The sequence below is a fragment of the Aptenodytes patagonicus genome, chromosome Z (genome assembly GCF_965638725.1).
Source record: "Aptenodytes patagonicus chromosome Z, bAptPat1.pri.cur, whole genome shotgun sequence".
Classification (NCBI taxonomy): domain Eukaryota; kingdom Metazoa; phylum Chordata; class Aves; order Sphenisciformes; family Spheniscidae; genus Aptenodytes; species Aptenodytes patagonicus.
The window spans coordinates 9,914,495-9,935,685 of NC_134982.1; the positions used below are offsets into that span (position 1 = coordinate 9,914,495).

Sequence of the window (21,191 nt, forward strand, 5' to 3'; positions counted from 1 at the left end):
CATCCTATTACAAGGTAGTCTACTCCAGACCACCCTAAGTTTGAAATTTCATCGCTAATCACTTTCAACGCCATGAAGAAGCACCCAAAACCTGACATTCTCAGCAGAAAACAAAAAGAATGAGGACAAAAACATTATCTCCCTTTTACAGATAAGAGAGGCACAGAGAGAGATCAGAGGATTTGCCGAAAGTAACACAGGTAAGGCAAGGCTATTCCTGATATTTACTCATGCTAAAATTCTGTCTCTATCTGGCCTCATAAAATTATTTCAATACCCTTGGGTCCACAGGCAAATTAGTTCTTTATTTATTATCCCAGTTCTCAAGTATCTTTCAGATGGGCTCATCCATTGTTCCCATACAGCTGGGTAAACAGACAAAGTCAATTCTATCATGTAGGTTTACCTTATAGCATTCAAAACCCTTTGCAAATGTGGGATTTTTTTTTTTTCTTTAAGCAAGCTAAGAATGCATTTAAAGGTGACCTGTGTTGAAAAAAAGAGGAATGGAAAAGTTTGGGGACAACCAGAAAGTAAGGGCTTCTGAAGATTGACTTGTTTCAACATCCTTTTCAAAGGAAAAAAACAACAAATCAAATAACCAATGTTTGAAGCTTTAGTATGTAATCACCCCTATTAAGGCAAAAAATGACAAAGATATGAACAAGAATTTTAGTCACTGACATGAAAAGAAAACAAGCCTTTCTAGTCCTTGCAAGAAAAGGCTTCCTCTGGACTTTACTGTGAAATGACATCACAACTGTGTCAACAATTTTCAAGATGAACAAGCGATTCAAGAGAAATAGTAACATTTTAAAAAAAGTAAAAAAAATTATCCTCCCCCAAAAAGTTAATTTTAAGACTTTACAATCTTCCCAAAGCAGACCACGTCTTTCTGTATGCTTGCACAGTGCTTAGTACGCAACAGTACCTCGTTCCTCATGAGGGCCTCTGGCATTACTGAAATATAAACACCAAACAGGAGACAGACGACGTAATACACAAGAAAAGGGGAGAGCAGGTATCCCATTGAAAATAAATTCTTAACATTCCTTTCTGTCTGCAATCCCATCCTGTACCCGTGCCACTTCTACACAGGAGTGAAGAACCGCAGCTTAAAACACATACACAACAAGAATCTGTTTACAAGGAAATTAACCAATGTGTTGGTAATATTCCACAAATAAGAAACAAAAAGTGCCAGCTGTACTTGTAAATTCAAAGATTAACATTAATAGGCAATGCTGAGACTACAGGTATTCTCTCTCTTTTAAGTGAAGTAGCTCAAGCATCCCAGTCCTGCAGAAACTCAGCTGTCTGTCCAACTTGTGAATCAAGTCCTACCCTACGCTGCAGAACATCTACAGATTCATCAGCCAGAGAACTGCCAAAGTAAACTGGATTCTTGCCACTGTTTGAGATGGCAGTGAAGCAGCAACTATATAAGTAGGTCAGACCTGATTACCTAGAACAAGGGTAATTTTCTTTACATCTCTGTGTAAAGCTTCTGAAAATGGCAAAGACTGAACATTTGGGAGCTGCAGAAAGAACAGCCAAAAATCATTTTTGATAGAAGAGGTTTAACTACATTTTAATATAGATGGTATTTTCTATTAACATCAGGGCAGAAGCCTATTGTTCAGTAGAGCTCTTCACTTCCTTTACACAAGAGCTATCTCTCTGAATCTGTCTGAGTCAACTTTAGTGACCACTTTAATATTCACTTTACAATTAATGCTTCTTTTTATGGGTTGGTAGAAGGTAAACCAATTTCAGTTCGGCTTCTAGGTATTGAATTTATTATAAAAAGTTATGTACTTAAAGCTCCTAGAATGAAACCAGAGGCATCATGAGATATTAACCTAGAGTTAATGCTGAGAAGGCCAGTTTGAATAATTCAATTCATGTCACCTTAAGTATCTTTTCAAATGGAATTAACTTTATCTCACAAAAAAAGGAAGCTCCATGTTCCAGTTACTGATTATTGACTCCACAAGAGTTCTGTCTTAAATCATCTCACCACCATCTTCCCAGCAATTTTATTTCACTGCTACCAGAATGCTTCTTTAAATTTCGAGGGCTGACTTTCATTATAAAGAAGCAATATTAGGTAAGAGGAAAACATGGTTTCAGAATTATTGCTACCGTTAGGTGATGCTAAAACCGACAAAAATAAAAGTTAACACCAAAGAAGCTGCATTAGTTCAATATAGCTACAAACCAGGGCTGCATTTCAGCCATCTGCACACAGCTACCGTGGTTGTTTGCCTCCGATACAACTCCACCTCTTTTTGCAGCAACGCCATAGATGTTTGGTAACCTGCAGTTCTCTTGACGTGTTAATTGTCTCATTCTAACACAAAGGCCAGTATTTAAACACTGAAAGAAGATGCTTTCAAATACCTATCTAAGGCCAGGGGAAAGTGACAGCTCATGGTCAGCATTATTGTACAGTAAGAATGAGGGAGTCAGGCGAAAAGCAGGTGATGTTAAGGTATAGGTGTAGCATTAGAAATAAGTAGGAAAAAGAGGGGAAAGCGAACAGAAACAAGAAAGAACAGCTCATAACAGGCAGAACAAAGAAGTGCTTCAGTACCGAGTATAACTGTGCAGTCCCATGTTTCTGCAAGACACAGGAAAATCAGAACGACCTCTTACATTGAAGCAGAGATGCCCCGGTAACCTCAGCAGTCACCTGAAACAGGAAACACTGATTACCTCCCTCTATTGATTTAAAGCCAGACATATCCAGGATTTCCTTAACCCAGTCAAAAACAAGCAATAGGGAAAAGATTCCCAATGGATCAGGATTCAAATAAAACTCAGGAAGACTTCCTTTAGCCTAATATTTAAACAAGGTGACTTTTTGTTCAAAGTCCAGCTTAAAACAAAAAGAGGAAGAGTATAAAAGCTTCAGCAGGGCAGAAATAATAAAAGGGCAGAGAGAGCTGGCACGAGCAGTACTCGGAGAAGGAGAAAAGTTTTCTGGGTCTGTCACCTTCCCAATTCTTACCTCCCAAAAATGCCTCCCTGCTGCGTTCCCCTCTGGCATTCCCCGTCAAGGCAGACACCAGAATGCAAGCCTTATGCCTGCCTGAACTACTGTGTAAAGACAACACTCAAACAGAATAAAAAGAGACCGATCACGACCCTAAGAGCTCACAGTTCAGGTATCAAGACAAGAGGCAGAAAGACAGCAACAAGAGAGGTGTGTGAAACTAACGCAATAGTCCAACAAGAAGCAGCCCAGTGACTTTTCTTCAGTTTTGATAGCTATCATGTGAAGGAGCATTAGGGAAAGAACCGACGCAGTGAGGCAGTCCTGCAAATCTCTCCACAGTTTCTGAGCTGTGAGGAGAAACATAGCATGAAGTGCTTGTTTGGGGGAAAAAGGTAACGATTTATAAAGCAAAATGCATTCAAGATATAAACAGCTCTATGGCTACCAGGACTGCATAGAAAAAAAATTGAAGAGGAAGGCTAGAAACATTAGAAATACTTTGCAAGCTATAAGAAAAAACAGTTGAAACATGCTTTGACAGGTTTTTATCTATGCCTACAAAGCTTTGCACAGGGCAAGAGGGCAAGGGTAATTTCAGACCTGCTAGGTTGGAGTTGTAGACTAGGTAACCACAAATGAAATGTCAAGACAAACCTCAATATAATATCTGAATTTGCATTTGTGGACAAAAGTACCTGTAAGTATAGAGAAAAGAAATAATGGGATCAAAGATAAGCTTGATAGAACTTTGCACATGAAATCAGAAAACAAGTTCAGGGAAGTCTCTGTGCATACATTTATAGAGTGATTAGGGAGACAGAAGAACAAGAGGAGGTGAACGCAGATTGCTGTACCATCAGATGCTGATTTGACAGTTAATGGGCTGAAGGTTTCCTATTATCTGTTTCTATACTTTAGCACTGTAGATGTGATTACACCAGATATCTTTATACTAGGTGCTAACCTAGTACAAGATATGTGTATTTAAAGTTGAAAGGCTAAAGGTGAAAGGTTAAGCACAGCAAAACCCGAGAGAAGTACTGGCATCATCCCAAACACAGCTGCCATGGTGCTGTTGGACTACATGGGCTCCTCTGAACTGTTTCCCCACAGAGACTCCCAGCAAGTTGCATACCACAGGCAAGAATAAAGACATCATCCATTCTCAGAGAAAAAGATCCTTGTTTTGAACTTAACACCATCACAGTATGGATGGCAGATAAAAATACAAAAGAATGGAAATGAAATGTTTATAAAGGCTAAAAGCCTGACAAACAGCTCAATGTCCAACAACGTTTTACAAAAAAAAAGAAAGATCAGCAGAATAAAATTATTCCTGACACTGATGAAGTTAGAGAATTGTTGCTACCCACTTCCTGAACAGAATTAAAAATGCACCCCTTCCTTCTCAGGCTCCTGAGAAGTAGGATCTGTCTGTGCAATTTTGTTAGTAGGGAACCACCGAGAGGCCAGAATCAGGCCAACATCTGGATACTCTGTGCTGACGACTCTACTTCTAGCCCTATTATAAGCCTTTAAGACTCTTCCAGCAAAAGAAAGGATCAAGGGCCCAACCTATATAAAAGGCATATTCTTAGGTAGGATAGGCTCTGGAGATCTGCAGATGGAAGCTACTGAAAGAGAATAGCGGGTAAGAACATTCGGTAGAGCACTTGCGTAAGTAGCCTTCATTTCCAGGGTATAATCTGCTATCAGCAGGGATGTAAATCAAGTACCTAACTATCAGGAAAAAAGTCTCAAGCAACCATGTTTTCAAGTCTTTGGGCACATGCATCTGAGAAACGTTTTACCACTTAATTTAACATGTTGTACCTCTAGTCAACATTTTCTCTTTTTAAACTCCATATATAATTATAGGTCTTCTATAAACAGCTCAAATCAGGTGGGCTGCCTTACAGACTTGAGAAAGCACTTATTGACCAAATACATCATCTGTAACATCCTTTTCAATCATCAAAAGCCACAGTGAAAATTTGAAAGGCTGTATCTATAGCGACTGCAATTATTTTACTCTTTAAGAAACAGGACAGAAAACAGAAGAGCATCTTAACTTTTCCTTTAGCAAAGGCATGGATTCCTATGATTCCTACTCCATTACAACACGGTCAATTAACTTCACCCATTTCATTGACCCAAAACTTGGGTTTCGGGGTTTTTTTTTTTTCCTACAACCTATGTATTAACAGAAGGAGTCATGGGAAGCCAATCACAAAACACTATTCGACACCGTATAATGCAAGACAACAAAAGTTGCAGTTCTACTAAAAGAGAAAAGGTGTTTCAAAGATATCATTAAAAAAGGAGGTGGGAGAAAAGAGCTTACCTTCTGCTCCTTTTCCTTGGCAGCACTGAGTTCAGAAAGGGAGCGCGACAGTTTTTCCTGCTGCTCAGCTAGGTACTTCTGATAAAGGCTCAAAAGTTCCTGGCATTCTCTGTACTGCTGCTGCAGAGGTGAGACAGCAGAAGTTAAGGGAAAAATACTCTTCAATGATTAGTTACAGTCAAATATATACCAACCTACTCTGCGTAAATCTGATTTACATCCATAACAGTTCAATTTAAAAACAGATACTGTGTGTTTGAGTACTGCCTAATGATGATAAATCTGCCTAGAGATGAATGTTCAAGTACAACCTTCTTTCTACGCAGAGAATGGAAAAAGAAGAATTGCACCAAATTCTTTTATCATTGGAAAAGGGACAGCAACAGGAGGCAGGTGATGACATTGTTTCAGTTGGAACAATTACAACCCTCTGATTTGTATTCAGCAAAGCCAGACACTACCAATGTTTATTTATAAATAAATATATAGTCATCCAAGTAAGTAAATAGTCCATTTTTAAGCACAGACATGGATTCACAAGCCCACATACACAAATCCAAATCTCTTTGCTTGAGCACCAACGGCTCCAAAACCCACAGCCACAGATGCAGCGCTACAGGCCTTTCAGAGACCAGCAATGATTTTTGGACAGTAATCTGGAGAAGCAGCAACTGTGGTGTTTGCAAGGATATTAGCAAGCAACAGTGTCCTGCCTTGCTTGCAGCATTGAAATTCCAACAGGAGATAAAGCTGCTCTTCACCTGTCATTGTGTAATTCCCTCCCTTGCTCATGTAGCATGGTAAACCATTTATGCTCCCCTCTCTCCCCCCTCACTTTTAATTATGCGTGCAGATGGGATAAGGGCTCGCTGTCCAAAGAGATTACTCTGAATAAATACTTTAATAACAAGTCACTGCAATTAAGGTAGGGAACAAAAACTTCTTCAATCTATAAAATGGTGTTGAGTTACAGATTTCCTTAACATTTTTATGATCTAATCATTGCTTCTGGGCAAATTCATGTTGCAATCATTTTTGCCAATCATGGCTGCATAAATAACTCACTGCTTTGTTATTCCCTGTTATGACCCTGAGGTTCCCCCCCCCCCCCCTTATTGTTCTTTTTTTTTTTTTTGGGGGGGGGGGAGCTTGCCAGGGTTTTGTTTGTTTGTTTTTCTTTCCCTTAAAAAAAAAGGCTACACAGAGAATAAGCAAAACATTTTAGGAAGGAATGGGAGGTTATTAAACCCCAATGTTTAAATCAATCAGGAGAGCTCCTAGAACACCTTTGCTCAGCACCTGGAAATAAAGGAGGGTACAAACAATGGTCTAAACAAGCTAACTGCTTTCCAGAGACAGCCTGCCTGAAGCCCGAGCTGTTTTACATTTCAGTTCATTTTGTCAGAGAGCACCAAAAGGCTGAAGTGATTTGTGGTGGTCTCAGGAGTCTCTGCCAGCTATGATGTATATAAAAGGAATTTTTTATTCCGGTTGTAACCATAGGCAGTAATGTTTATAGTAGGTGAACATATTAGCCTGGACGCAGGGCATGAATTTTACTCTAGAAAAAGCTAGTTCATTTATACAGCCTAAGAGTTAAATGTCGGTATTTGAAGACAAATTATAGGGAAATTCATTTAAACCCATGTTATGTGGCAGAATATAAAAACAGACAGTCCTATCTTTATCAATTTTTTACAGCCCTCTTAATTCACTTTGCTTCCAGCAACCCCTTCCCCACAAAACAGATTTTTACCCTCTTCTCCCTCCAGCTAGCACACTGCTGGCACAAGGAATGAGTACCCTAAACAGCCTTGGGGCACAGGACTGATGGCCATGCACCTACCCTCGCTCTTGCTACAGTGTTAGTATCAGTCCTGCTGGAAAGCTAGGCAAGATTGCCCTCACTCCCAAGCTTAGCACATACATGGTGCAAGTGTACCATAAAAGAGATGCCCAAATTGTGTTTTACAGACTGCAGAGCCCTTGCTGTGCACACGATGTCACCACCTCTTGCTTGCAGCTGCCAAATTTATTTAAAATACAGCTTAAAAAATGACATACAAAACTAACATTAGGAAAGCATGCAAGCAAATCCTGATTGTCCAAGGGTCAGTTATGTGATCATGACTGGGAAAGGCAATAGTTAACATGAGCTTGAATGGCAGCTGAGATATTCCTGAAATTCTTCTAAGATTTGGTCAGCACTGTAACTGTTAAAACTTCCCGTATTAGAAGATTAAAACCTTGTTCATTCACACAATCACTCTACATTAAGCAATGCAATGTTGCAGCCACCATAGTCTAAGAGGCTAAAGCCTTGCTTTGCTTACTAAGTAAGTAAACGTGAGGCTTCAAATAGGAAAAAAAATAAAAACATTCATTTGTTTAAGACACACGCAGAATAGCTCTAAGTACGATAATTCTCCAGCATAATGTGCTGGTACATTTACTGCAGAATATGTTCTTAAGAAAAAAAAGCCTTAATATTAGATCCTACTCTTCCATTCTATTGAATTTTTGCTAAAAGCAGCAAGATGATCTCTTTTTTCCTCCTACAAATTAGCCAGGCAATATACAACACTGCCACAAAAATATTTAAGTCATTCAGATATAACAAGGGCACACATGTACTATGACAATACAGTCTCTAGAAAAATACGTAGGTAATGATAAATACTTTCATAATCTGCTCTAAAAAAAATGTTATAAGGGTGAAAAAAACCTATAGGACAACAAGTCCTACAGATTTGCATTCTACAGAAAAAGTAATGTGCCTAAATGCTCACATCAGATATTTCTCTATGCGTTCAGGAGCACAAATATTGGATTTATAAGATGTTCGTTACCTGAGAGAAGTGGTACTTGGTATTTCACTGAACGGTAGTTTTATGTCCAAGAAATAAGCATGTGAATGTATCTGAGTAATATATTTTATGCAGTTTGTTAGTGAAGTGTTAAGGTTGTACCGGGGCGGGGGGGGACAAAAAAAAAAAAAATCAGAAATGCAAAGGTTAAGATTTCAACACCACATTTACATGTCATACTGCAAGTACTATATATTTTACAGAATAAATTAGTTAATTTTGTCACTGAATGTAAGTCACAGAATTAAGAGTTCATTTATGGCTCTTAAGAGATAATACCCTCAGTGGAGATAGAGTTGGCTTTGAGAAGAAGGACTGCTAGCGTGCAGCGGTGTCACGCTCACAGAGGCCAGGAACAGTTTTCCAGGGAGAGGGACATTAGGCAGGGAACAAAGAGCTTTTTCTTAGGGGTGAGGTTTTATGAGAAGGCACAGCCAACATAATGCTCAGCTGCTGCCACAGACACACTCCCACTCACCCCATGGAGTCTCACTCCCTCAATTCACACCAGCTCTGCAGCTCTCCAAAATTTCTCACTCACCCCGAGAGCTCAGCAAACTGAAACAGCAATGCAAAGGGTCAGTTAAGCGCAAGAGCTGGCACAAAGCAAGCAGATGGAACAGGCTGCTGGAAGAGGGGGCCACCTCTTCCAGGAGCAGTGACCTGTCTGGTAGGGTCCATCCACCTTACAAAGTCTCAACCCTATTCTCACTCCAGCTCCGCTCTTAAGCCTCAGGCTTTTAAGTCTGCTGTGTGACTACACCAACTACTCCCAGCTTACTCATTGCTGAAATATTTTTAGCCCTCTCAGGTTGAAGTAGGACAGACAGCTACAGTTCCTTGCTTCCCCAGAATGTGGGGGGGGGGGGGGGGGGGGGGGGGGGGGGGGAGGGAGGGGAGGTGGGAGAAGAAATGCCAGTCTCTACCATACCCACTGTACTGTTCCCAGTACACTGTTTCCACTCCTTCTTTGACTGTAAGTGAAGTCCAGCTTAAAATCGGGAGTGTTTTGGTCTAGAGCATCCAGCAATTTCCTAGAAAGCTTGAGTTCTACACATCAGCCTCCACATCCTTCTGTAAGCAATGTTCATGCTGCAGCAGTTCAAACACCCGCTGGTCTCTTCATCTGGAGTCAAGGTTTTCAAAATGCTGCCAATACCAGGCCACTCTGCAAGGGCTATTTGCTGAAGTTCTGCCTTTCTCAAATCACTTCTTGTAAGGGGCGGGGGGGAGGAAGGTAGAGGACTTTTTCTTTACAGAGAAGGTTTTTTTAGCCTGTATCATTCAAGGAGAATTGTTTGGTTTTACCTCCCTTTATTTTAAAAAATAAAAAAAAATTAAAGCAGCCTGCAATCACAGGAATTTGAGGCTGGAAAAGAGTTTTCTAGAAACTATTATCAAGGGAGGAAAACACAACTAATGAGATTTTTTTGGCAATCAAACTAATAACAAAGTTTTTTCAGAGTGGTTGTGAGAACTCACCTTGTGACTCCTTCCTCACTAGCTTGTCACAAGCATTTTTGGGACAGGCATGAGCTCTAGTGTTCCCTTCTTACATGTGGAAAAACTGTGGCACAGGGAGTCTTCAGGCATGTCTGTGCACACAGGTGCAGCCCAGCAGTCCCACACTACACAAACCGGCTCCAGGACACAAGTCTTGTAGCTGCAGGGTAAGTTAGCACAGCTCAGGCACAGCACTAACAGACCAGATTCATCTTGCACTTGATTAACTTAGCGTGAGTTTGCCTGCATTCACCCATGCAGACAAGCCCTAAGAGACTTCCCAAGCATCAAACAAGATGCCTGGGGGTGACTGATTCCCGTAGTCCCTGACTGTAGCTCCAACTTGGACCGTCCTTTCATTCAAGGCTGCATAGTCTGATCCATGTCCAGAACAGAACAGACGAGCTAAATCTCCATCTTCAGCAACAAGATGCTCCATTCCCATCAGCCCCTATATCCAATGGAAGATTCTCTAGAGACTCAGAGCTATTAGAGATGCAAAGATGAATAAAGCAAGCAAAGGAAGGAAGAAGTCAAACAGGCGCAAGTTAGACTTAAATTTAAATAAGATAGTAATAACTTACACTTTGTGGTAGAGATACAAGAAACCTTCAGGGATATGATTTCAGCACATGATGAAGAAAGCTTTTTGACATCTGCAACATGATCTAGTAGCCACAAAACACTTCTTTTAATCCCTGCTTAAGGACATACATCTAGAAAGCTGACTAGTTATCATCATATTGGCAGTTTCAGCAAAGGCCGAACTGTCTTCACTGCCTCGGGTAGTCCCTTTGAGACAAAGGCTGTGAAAAAACTAGACTGAGAAGGAAACAGGCGCTGAGGAAGTACCACTGACACTAAGTTGCTGAAGCTAGGCTGAGCAGTGAAAGACAGGTCTTCTGTCTCCAAAGAAAAATCTATTCAGACAAGTTGCAGGCAGACCTGAGCTTGTCTGCCTGCCCTCCAACTAGGTGTGTATAAACCAGACCTATTCAAGGAGCCGTGCACAGCCACAGCAGTACAGCACCGAGCACTTCATGCCTGATATAATGTACCTTGCTTTGATGTTTTTGAGGGGTTTTTTAGTTTGGCTGCAACACCAACACTACACCATTTCCAGAATGTGGCTGGACTGTGTCTGGCAACTTGAACAATGTCAAAGCAAGCTCACATCTGTTTAACAGACACACCTCTGCATCTATAACTTTGGCACCTTGTACTACTATGGCATCCCACTGCACTGTTACTCAGCAGCCCAAAAATGCCTTAAAATGCTGCTGCAAGAGTGAGGAAGCATTTCACCATACTCAAGCAAAGGCTAAGACCCAACATAGCTGGGTCTCCAAATAATACTATACTTCTATCTACAATAAGGCTTAAGCTACATTTAAATGCTCATAATACAAGGGAACAGAATTTGCAGAGTCTGCAGAGCCCCAGAGGCCCACGACAGCCCTGTGGCAAACTCCACTACAAGTGTGCTCAGTTTGAAGTGGGCCGACATTTCTCCATGCATCACCCAAGCATATATTTTTCAGTATTTTGACACATATGACAATGAGGTTTATTTTCTACCTTAATATTTTGCATATCAATAGGAGAAAGATACCATGCCTTTTGGGAAAGAAGCAATACGTATGTCATTCTGATTTCCACCTGCAGGCTCTCTTCTTCCTAACCAAAGAAAGGATTAAAATAATGCAGCTTCTACTACTTACATATGAAAAGTCATATGATTAAAAATAAACTGCTGGTATTAATGAATTAACATCTAAAAGGAACACTTTAAAATATAAACTAAGATATTCTAAGCTCCTTCCTTTAGCATTAAACAATTACATACTTCACTGGAAGCTGACCCACATTTAATTTTAAAATACAACTTGTGTTTAATACATACACAGTCCTGCACTTTCACAATCTCATCTCAGAAAAGCAACAACAGGACTGCATTTTGGAAATCAAACTATCCAGGCACAGATCAAAGTCAACCCTAACACGTTTCTTCTGCCTTTAAAATTAAGAGAAATAAAATAAGTGGCTTGAACCTATGTGAATCATTGTTCTGTGAAAGGGTAAAGACTAGTAACTTCTATGAAGGTTTATGATCTAAACTCTGAAGATGCTGCAAAGACTGAAGGTAATAAAATGTTTTATGAACAACTTCACTTTGCTCGTTCTTATATAACGGAGTTTATGTGGACTCCTTGGCACAGTGATGCTGAGAACCTGTAGGGAACTTTCTGCACATCCACTTTTCAATGTATTAAAGAAATCACCTGGTGCGGGTCTGAACCTTATGAGCCTTCAATTCAAAACACAATCTCCTTTGGATCCAAAATCCTCAGGAAGCACATTTCTGAAAACACTATAAAGAAGCAAGTCACATACAATAAGATAGAGTGATCTCCAATCTGAAGCCCAACAGTTACATTTTAATTTACACTTGAATATTTTAATGTTGTTATCCAGTCAGTAAATTAACTCAAGATGCAAGAATAAAAAGGGAAGATGCATAGGGGAAAAAGGTCACAAGGTCCACAAAAGTTAAGAACTTCACTTCTGTTTGAAGCATCAGCATGATGTTGTTGAATGCCACAGCTCTCATATAAAGAAATTGCTTAATACATTCCCATTCTGTTTGAAGGGAAATTAAATTTACATTCTTTGGGAATATGGTATTGTAATTAGTTCATGACTTGATTACACTTTGAAGTGAGCCAAGACTGCTTATGGCGCATACAAATTAGTTAAGTTATGGTTACCTACCTAAAGAGAAGCTACAGAGTTAAGAACAAAGTTAGGGACAAAGCCAGGGCAGTCCTTCGGAGCTTTCAGGAAGCATATGTAAAACATCAAATTAAAATCTAGCCTCTGAACTTACTGATGTCAGGTGGGAACAGAAATAAAAAACAGTTTCCTAAACAGCTGAATGAGTTATTTTCAAAAAATAATCTTTCCATCTCCACCCATACCACCTGTAGGGCAACTGTTAAAATTGATCCTAAAAAAAGGCAATAAAAGAGACAAGATTTCCTACCCTGGTTAAATTCTCCAGGATGATTTATTCCTAGCACTTGTAATTTTTTTAATTTCTTTTATAGACAGACTGTGGTTTATATCATCTACCAAGATGCTCTGTTCCACCCAGATGATGAAATTCCCAAGTTCGCTTTAAACATACTGAAAAATACTGAGATGCACAATATAAATATAGCGCATCTAAAATTTGCCAAACAAAAAGATAGCCAGTATGATTTAAAGAGAGCAAGGAAAGCATTTAAACCTAAAACTAATTCCCAACATAACACATGAACTGAGAGAAGTCTCTATCATACTTTAAAAATGCAAAAGCAGTTCAGGGTACAGGATTTGATCCTATGTATTGAAAATCCTTTCCACAGGATATGCCAATCAAACTGGACAGCTTAGCTGCCATATTCTCTGGTTCAAAGGTGGGTAAGGACAAAAATATCACACGCCATCATATGCCAGCAGATGTGCCTGGATCAATAAATGCAAATACCACCTCAGAGCTTGCACTTTCCATTCCAAGTCGAAAACACATCTTCAGCCTTATCTTCATTAATACAAACAAAAGGATACTTACAAGCAAAGAAAAAAAGAAAATAAAGGTTTATTCTGCAGCCTGGCTGTGCTAACAACTTTATTCTAGCGAAAAGGAAAGAAGAACTCAACACACAAAAGGCAAGTTATACCACTACACACACTGGTGAACACATGCGTTTTCATAAGGATGAACATCTGATGACAGAAAACCTAAGAACCTGAATATGCAAAATACAGACCCCACAGATCATCATAACAGGCTACTGGTCCTGGCATGGGCCATAAAAATTTTTTACTTTTGGCTGAAGAACTGCGATGGCAGGAGATTTTCCTTCACTGGCAAGAAAGAGTTTGTTCAGAACATACTCGCTCCTTTCAGGGGAGCTCTGCCAACGTCTATAGCGACTTTCAGGATTTAAAGATTTCCTTTGGCATTTGCTTAGATGGCACAGCTACCCAGCCTCTTCCACTGGAAACTGTTAAGGAACTTGTTACTTATGTATTTGTCTATCAGCCTGTAAATGTACGATCCTTTTTTATGGAAAAAAGGAGCCTGGAGATTCAGCCATTTACAATTTCCGTGCAAAACAGTCCCAGCATCTGAGAACAACACCACGCATGTCATCATGTACGACAGAAAATAATCTCAACCTGTGCTGTGTGAGAATATGAAGCCCAACAAAGGTATTGCACCTATCACCATCCACGCAAAAGAGTGCTATTTATTCCTTTTACATATTTAGAGTGCAAAATTAAACAAATAAAAGGAACACTACATAATTTAGCTTTCATTTTCTATCAAATTGCTCATAATTGTAACCATAAAATGATAATATTCTACCATATGTGCATCTGCAAAGCCGACAAAAGCACTGGTCAGCCCCTGAGACAAGAAAAATGGACCTGTCGCTCCACCTAGTGACCTCGCTGGATATTACCGCTCTCCTAACTGAACTTGCACAGAGTGCTTGTCAAATTTTGAGGTTAATTTTGTTACAGAGAGGGATCTAACACGACACTTTGAAACATGAAAATCCACCGTGCAATCCTCCTGCTACTGTCCTTCCTCAAATTACACTCCCCTCCACCCACACAGGCAGCCACAGCTTACATAAAATACCCACCACTGGAAATACTTGCTGTTTTAGTTGCAGGCCTTTGTGAGAATTAAAAAATCTTTCACAGTAACCACTGTTACTGTTTACACAAAGCCATTTGTCATATCAGTACTAATCGATATTAAAACAGGCATGTTCTTCACTCTAATTTGACAACGGAGGTCCTGGCAGAAGCCCGAGGAGAGATAAGGTGCTTTTAGCCTATATGGGAATTGAGGTATCTGAGAAAGGATGCTCAGCCTCTTACGTTTAGACACACTTAGAGGAGTTATTTAACAGGATAAATGTGAGCTCAGAGTCAGATGCGTGGAGGAAAGAGGATGAAGAGGTAAATGAGAAATGGAATGTAAAACCTGAACTTACTGAGAGCAGAGCTACAGCACCTCCATCTCAATTAAAGAACATGCATAGTAAATCAAAAAGGTGTCTGCTTTGCAGGGAATGAGAATGTAAGATCACAAGACATCAACTCATTTTATAACGAAGCTAATCAGGTTTGGTCTCAGTTACTATCAGAATGGAGATCACCTGAGAATACACAGTGGTGTCTGTCTTGTTGCTTCCTTGCAGGAAACAATCAATCATCACTCTTAATTTTATATACTTGATGTCTCCCACTGAACCTTTTTCCTTACAGCCCTCAAATGGGAATAACGCTGATGGAGAAAAGCAGACTCTCCTTCAGCCAAGCTCCAACCACCCCCAGAACGAGAGGTTCCTCGTTCAGGTCCATACAGGAAAGGAAACCTGGCCGCTATGGGGAATTCTTTTGTTTGCTGCTTCCTCACGTGGTTGCCTCTCTGCATCAGTCTGCATCAGGCTTGGGTATTTCAACTTTCTTTTTTCACCCTTTTAAACTAGAACATATTCAGACAGGAGCCCATAGATTTTAATCTGACTATCTGCAAATGGTGCAAGTGGCAAGATGAAAAATCTGTAAATGCTGCTGGATCGAAATAGAAAAAAATAAGTACCAGCGAGCCAAGCAATCTTGCCCTTCTTATGGAACTACCTTCAGTATTATAGCAAGAACAGTAGAGAATGTAAAAATCACAGATCATTCTAGATAATTTAATTTTTTTTCTTTTAAAACTATTGCTATTTTGACAGTCTTTCTAACCTTGTTAGAACACAATCTGTTTGCACACTGCTGATGAGAGAAATGCAATGCTACTTTTCCTAAAAGGCAGCTGAGGTCAAATCAAACTCCATACAAGCGCACTAATACTCGTTTTAAAGGAGGTGTCCCCAAACCCAAAAAAGGAAAGTATTCCACGTCAGAGCGCTCCAAAAATTTTCTTTTCCATCATGTACTGTACACACCTCTAATTAGATAAGTATTTCAGAATGACATCAAAGGCCTCAGAAAGTTGGTCCTTTCTTGTAAAAACTGGCCTTAAACATGCCAGACTGAAAAGCACTGCTTTCACTGAACTGAAGCCAGTGAAGAGAAGATTTAATAACAGCCTCATTATAAGGTTCATTGTTGTAGGACTATTTAATATACAAGATTAACACATCTTATCTCCCACTTTCACTGAAACCTATTATACCCCTCATTAATATATGCACATTTCTACATCATTTACAGCACTAAGGTCTCAAATGGTATTGTCTGAAACAGGGTGTGTTCTGCTGCTCTTCCTGGTGGTAGCTCTTTTTGCAGCAACAGTACTCAAAAATAAGCCTCACAGCTCAAACTGGAAGACATGGCTAGGTAAAGTTAACAGGGCTGTTTGAGAGAAATTAAAAATGAAAATAATTTCTCTTGCCAATGCTCCAGATTTCATTTCTTGACTTCAGTTCCCTCACACCCAGACCAAAAGGTGACACATCCACATATTGTAAGACAGGAAAAGTCTACTTTCCCAATCTAATGAATAATGATATTCTTTCCTTCTGACAATTTGAGATTTAGCAGTAGATAAAGTGAACCACAGCTCCTCAAATTAACAGGCACTTTAAAATTCTTTAGATCTGGATCATCAGAGAAGAAAAGGAAGCTGTATGGTACAAACAGTACAACACTGTCCCAGATTACATACATCTGTGTCCGTAGATATACCAGGACAGACCAGAACAATGTACCTTAATATTATATGAAGTGGAGGGAATCAGATAAGGAAAAATACACATTTTTACATTCTCAGTAGACCAAAGGGACCAGGTTGGCCCTTATTCTTGCATAAACAGGAGAACTGTTAAGAGCCAGATAAATACAGGACTCAGCAACTTTTCAACAGAAAATTTCTATTGGAAGCATTTCAGGACAGAGAATATGCATTTGTCCAGCAAATGAACAAACAGATTCAGGTGTTTACAAGCTCTTCTGTACTTCTACCCACCAGGTTCCAGACAAAGAAACAGAGATTTTTCACAGAGTTCCCCTAAGCTGTGGAACTGCTCTCCACAGGAGGCTGTAAACATCTAAAGTTTACGTGGACTCAGCTAAACAAATTCATAACAACAAAAAAATCCATCCAGTGCCAACAAACACAGAGAAACATTCTGACTGCATTTTTTAATTACAGGTTTCTGGACACTGGGAGACTTTTGGGGGCAAGTATTACTATTTGCTTATCCTGTCCTTATATTTTGCCACATGCTTGTGGCCAGTGTCAGCGTTAAAACACCAAACTTGGTCATTTGACCTGGTACAGACATTTTATGGTCTCATCATACTACAGTTAACAGGTTAAATATATTAAAACTTGCTAAGTATACTGAAGATACCTCTTCTCCAACCACCTGAAGAGAATTGCTACCACTTGTAAAGTTAGAAAGCATGTTAACAAAATTCCCTTTCCCTCACACTTGACTTTCTGAAGCTACCCTATGCTAACAAAAAGATTTCCATATCAAATGGTTAATATTTATTGAAGAGGAAGAAAATGAATGACCTGGAATAGTTCTACTGGGAAGCATTTATAGCAAAGACTTAACTTCCAGGAGCCAAACATACAGCTCCTGGGATTTTTCTACTGTTCTTGGAGACAAAGATGCCTACTCTGGCTGATTAGTTTCGTATTAGAAAAAGGGTCTTGCCAGGACAGGCCTATTCCCAGAGTGACACTGACACTTTGGAAGTTTACATGCCTTCAAATAAAAACAAGTTTCATGAGGCTCTGGAAGTGCTACCTCCTGAAAGAAAAACACTTATCTCATCCCTATATCCTCACACTTACTACTACAGAAGAATAGCTGGTATTCTGGAGGTCTTCCTGGCTTCTTACATGGAGCATACCAAGATATCCAGCTGGATGTGTATAAACCAAGGAAGTCTACTGTATTGGTGGTGAAGAGAGAGAACCTCTTCTCCATAGCTATGACTTTTTTTTTCTCCATTTCTCCATTCCTCGTAGAGAAACATTGGTAAGTGTTAGCCTTGAGGATATCAATGCTGGAGGGCTGTTACTCCAGAAGACAGGAATTCTGAAATCTAAACACAGAAGTGCTCATCAGAAGAAAAAAGAGCTGAAAAGAGTTTGCATAAAGACAGTTACTGGCAGCAAGGAAATGATACTTTCAGATATCCTCCTCTCACAGGATTAACATTTAAGTAAGCAAATAGTTCTTTGGCAAATTCTTTACTTATGGCAATACAGTCAGAATCACAGTCAGATGCCTCCATGCATACAGGCACTCTCCATAAAAACAAAACCAGAAAAATCTGTGATCCAGCAGGTCTGCAGATAATGCTGGGCTCACCACGGATGCTTAGAAGGGCTTAGTCAAGTCAGGCACTGAAAATGCCTTCTTGTAAAATACATCCCCATGATTACAATACACTTCTAAGCCATCAAACCAAGGACACTATAAGGAAATGGGGGAAAATATTCAACACTAAAAGATTTTATACAATAGGGGCCTATAAAAATCAGAGAAATTACAGGTATTTTCCAGACCATCAAGGTAACCTGCACACCAAGCTATACGGGAATGCCTGTTTCTTGCCAACAAGTAGGAAAGGAAAATCAGTGTATGTGAACACCTTGCAAGGGCACTAGTCTAGAAGTGACTGGCTTTCAAAAAGAGGACCATAAATAAAAATAAATAAATAAATCTACAGAGCTACTTTCCTCACAGAAGTTCGAATTGCAAGACAGGAAACTGTTCAGTGAACAGTTTAGTGAACCGGAATGCAAGATCCTACAGGTCTCGGGTGATACTTCTGCCAAGCTCAAGGCACAAAAGCATGAACATTCAGTGAGGTGTTCTCATTGATAAACATTGTGGAGACCATGGAGGAGCGACAGCCCCCGAAGAACTAACTTTTGAAGTGCAGGATTAATTTAGAAGTCAAGACTGCAGCAGAGCTTCTCAGTATCTTTCCTTAATTTCAACAGATCAAGGAAACACCCATAGCTTTTCCATGTCAAATGGAAACTTACTCTTGCACTAATAGCGAGGAAGCTTCATCACTGCAGCATCTGAATAGCTTACAGGTATCAGTGGACTTACTGTCATCATCCTTGTATGTTCACTCCACAAGGAAGGTCACATTTCATAACGGGGAAAGCGAGCTACAGAGAAGGTACGTGATTTACATAACTTCACAGAAGTCTGTGCAGCACAAGTAAGAGAATTCACATGTCTTAGATCTCAGAGTGCTTCCACAACAGCTTGCAGTGCTATTATTTCAGGACCATTTTCTGAACCGTTGTGCCCTGTACTGGCAATGTAGCTTTGTGGCCAGTCTCCTTAACAGTCTGATCTCTAGCTCAACCAGACAAAAAGGAACCTGCACTTTCCTCTTTTTTTGACAGTTTTCACCAGTAAGACATTTCGTATATTCTTGCCTTCCCCTTCCAAGGATTAAGGTGAGGGAGAACTGAAGCAAGATAGGGGCAAAAATTAAAGCAGTAACTGTACCATAACACATCTGCCTCTGAAGTGAGAAGGAACAGACAGCACCAAAACATCTTCAGATCTGACAGGTTGCTCTGCTACCAATCTGCACTAGCAGGCAAGACATGTCACTCCATGACAAGTATCAGAAATAAAGGAGCTTAATGCAACTGCAAGTGTTTTAAATGATTTCTCTCTATCATGCAACAGGAGACGACAAGCAGTTCTAACAAAACACTTGGAGATTTTTCTCCCGAGCTGCAAAGCTTTAAAATTAGCACTTTGTGTGTGCTTTTTCTTTTAATGTCTGCATTTATTAAGGAGCAAAACAACCATGCATCTGAAATGCCAGAGAAATTTGGATCCATAAATAATGCCACATTCCTATTCGCACCTAATCTAAATATTTATGTAATAATTTACCAGCAAAAGATGCAAACTATTCTTTAAATGTTAAATTGTATTAAAGGTTAACTGCATTACGTGTTTTATTATGAGGCTCTGAATTATGTTTAAGACAAGTTTTTATTTTCAGTGGAAGTTTTGGTGTTGAAATGGATGGACAGAGGCAAGGAAGTCTAGTCACCTCTCGAAGGCTGATGTTCAGACTTCTTCAATATTTTTTCAGTCTACATAGCCATAGGCCATGCAACTCAGCAGCATACTGATTGAGAGAGGAAGGGCCACCTTCTTCACAACTAGAAGAGCTACAAATAGATCTATTAGTGAGACTTGATTCTTACAGCAAGACTGATGATGCTGAGTTTCACTTAGAAAAGCAGCCTGTACCGAGATCAGCACCAAATCAAAAAGGCTGTGTACACACCCCCAAGAGAAATGTTAAATGTAACAGCAGAACAGCCCCCAGTATAAATACATGCCCTCGGATTTCATAAGTGCTAGATGTAGCCTCATCTTGTCAGTGATGTAATGCTTATCTGCCCAGTACCTTACGCAGAAATTCATGATCCACTCCTCACTCAGTCCTACAAAATCCAGCTTCTCGTTTAATTCATATCCTGCTACAGTCATCATCACATATTTATGGTCTTAACTGTTCCCTTTGGTTCCTCCTTGAGCTCTCACCATCGTGCCTTCTGTTCCTAAAACCTTTAATATTAGACATAGTTTCTAACTTATCTTCTATTTTCTCTCTTACACAAGGCTTTCTTTAGAAATATTACTTTGCTGACTTTGTTTCCAATTCTCTTGATCTCTACATGATCTTCCACACTGAATACTTTCTTCATGTCATCACTTTCCTCAGATGCAAGACCTTTGAAGCTTACTACAGACTCAGCCATGTAGGAACTGACACAAAGATTTTCTTGTGTTTTGCTTTTTCACTAACAGAGTTGCTTCCATGTACACTACACTGAATAAGATCCACTCTTGTGTGACTGTTTTGAGCCTATCAGTCTTCCAGAGTTTCCAAGGTTGTAAAATGGAGGGGAAAAAAACACACTTAAATTTAAGTGGTGTTCTAGGAGGAAAATATTTTCCAGTTTGGAGGATAAGAACAAATTGAGCACTACTGTCAATATTACCACCTCCTACCCTGAAACCCTTGTGAGAAGAGAAATTCCCCAGCTCTAAGCACAAAGTATTCACAAATAAACATTACAACCCTTTTTAAATGTATTCAAATACTAATATAAACAATAGGAACGGTTAGAAAACACTGCCCAACTTCTTCACATTTCCTTTGTGACTGTTAAAGCACATACCTCTAACTCATCAGCAGGAAAGGCTCTTTTTTTCCCAGATACAGCTAATCAGACAGAGTAACATGAGGAGATCTAGTAATGTTCCCTGCTTCAGCGAGACATGAAGTGCAGACTTACTGATGGAATCTGCATTTTTGGTTCTCATTTGTTCTGCTTGAATAAGCTTACCAATCTGAGGTAACATTTTCAGACACTGGTACTTTGAACATC

General features: G+C 39.7%; 1 protein-coding gene across 5 annotated transcripts in view; it reads right to left on the reverse strand.

Moving 5' to 3' along the window:
* Positions 1-21,191, reverse strand: part of LOC143172505 (protein hinderin-like) — a 190,100-nt gene that overhangs the window by 114,525 nt on the left and 54,384 nt on the right. For all 5 annotated transcript variants that reach the window (XM_076362050.1, XM_076362054.1, XM_076362053.1 and 2 more), the window contains exon 6: positions 5,346-5,473. In XM_076362050.1, coding sequence (XP_076218165.1) covers positions 5,346-5,473 — 128 coding nt within the window. The remainder of the gene's footprint in view (positions 1-5,345; positions 5,474-21,191) is intronic.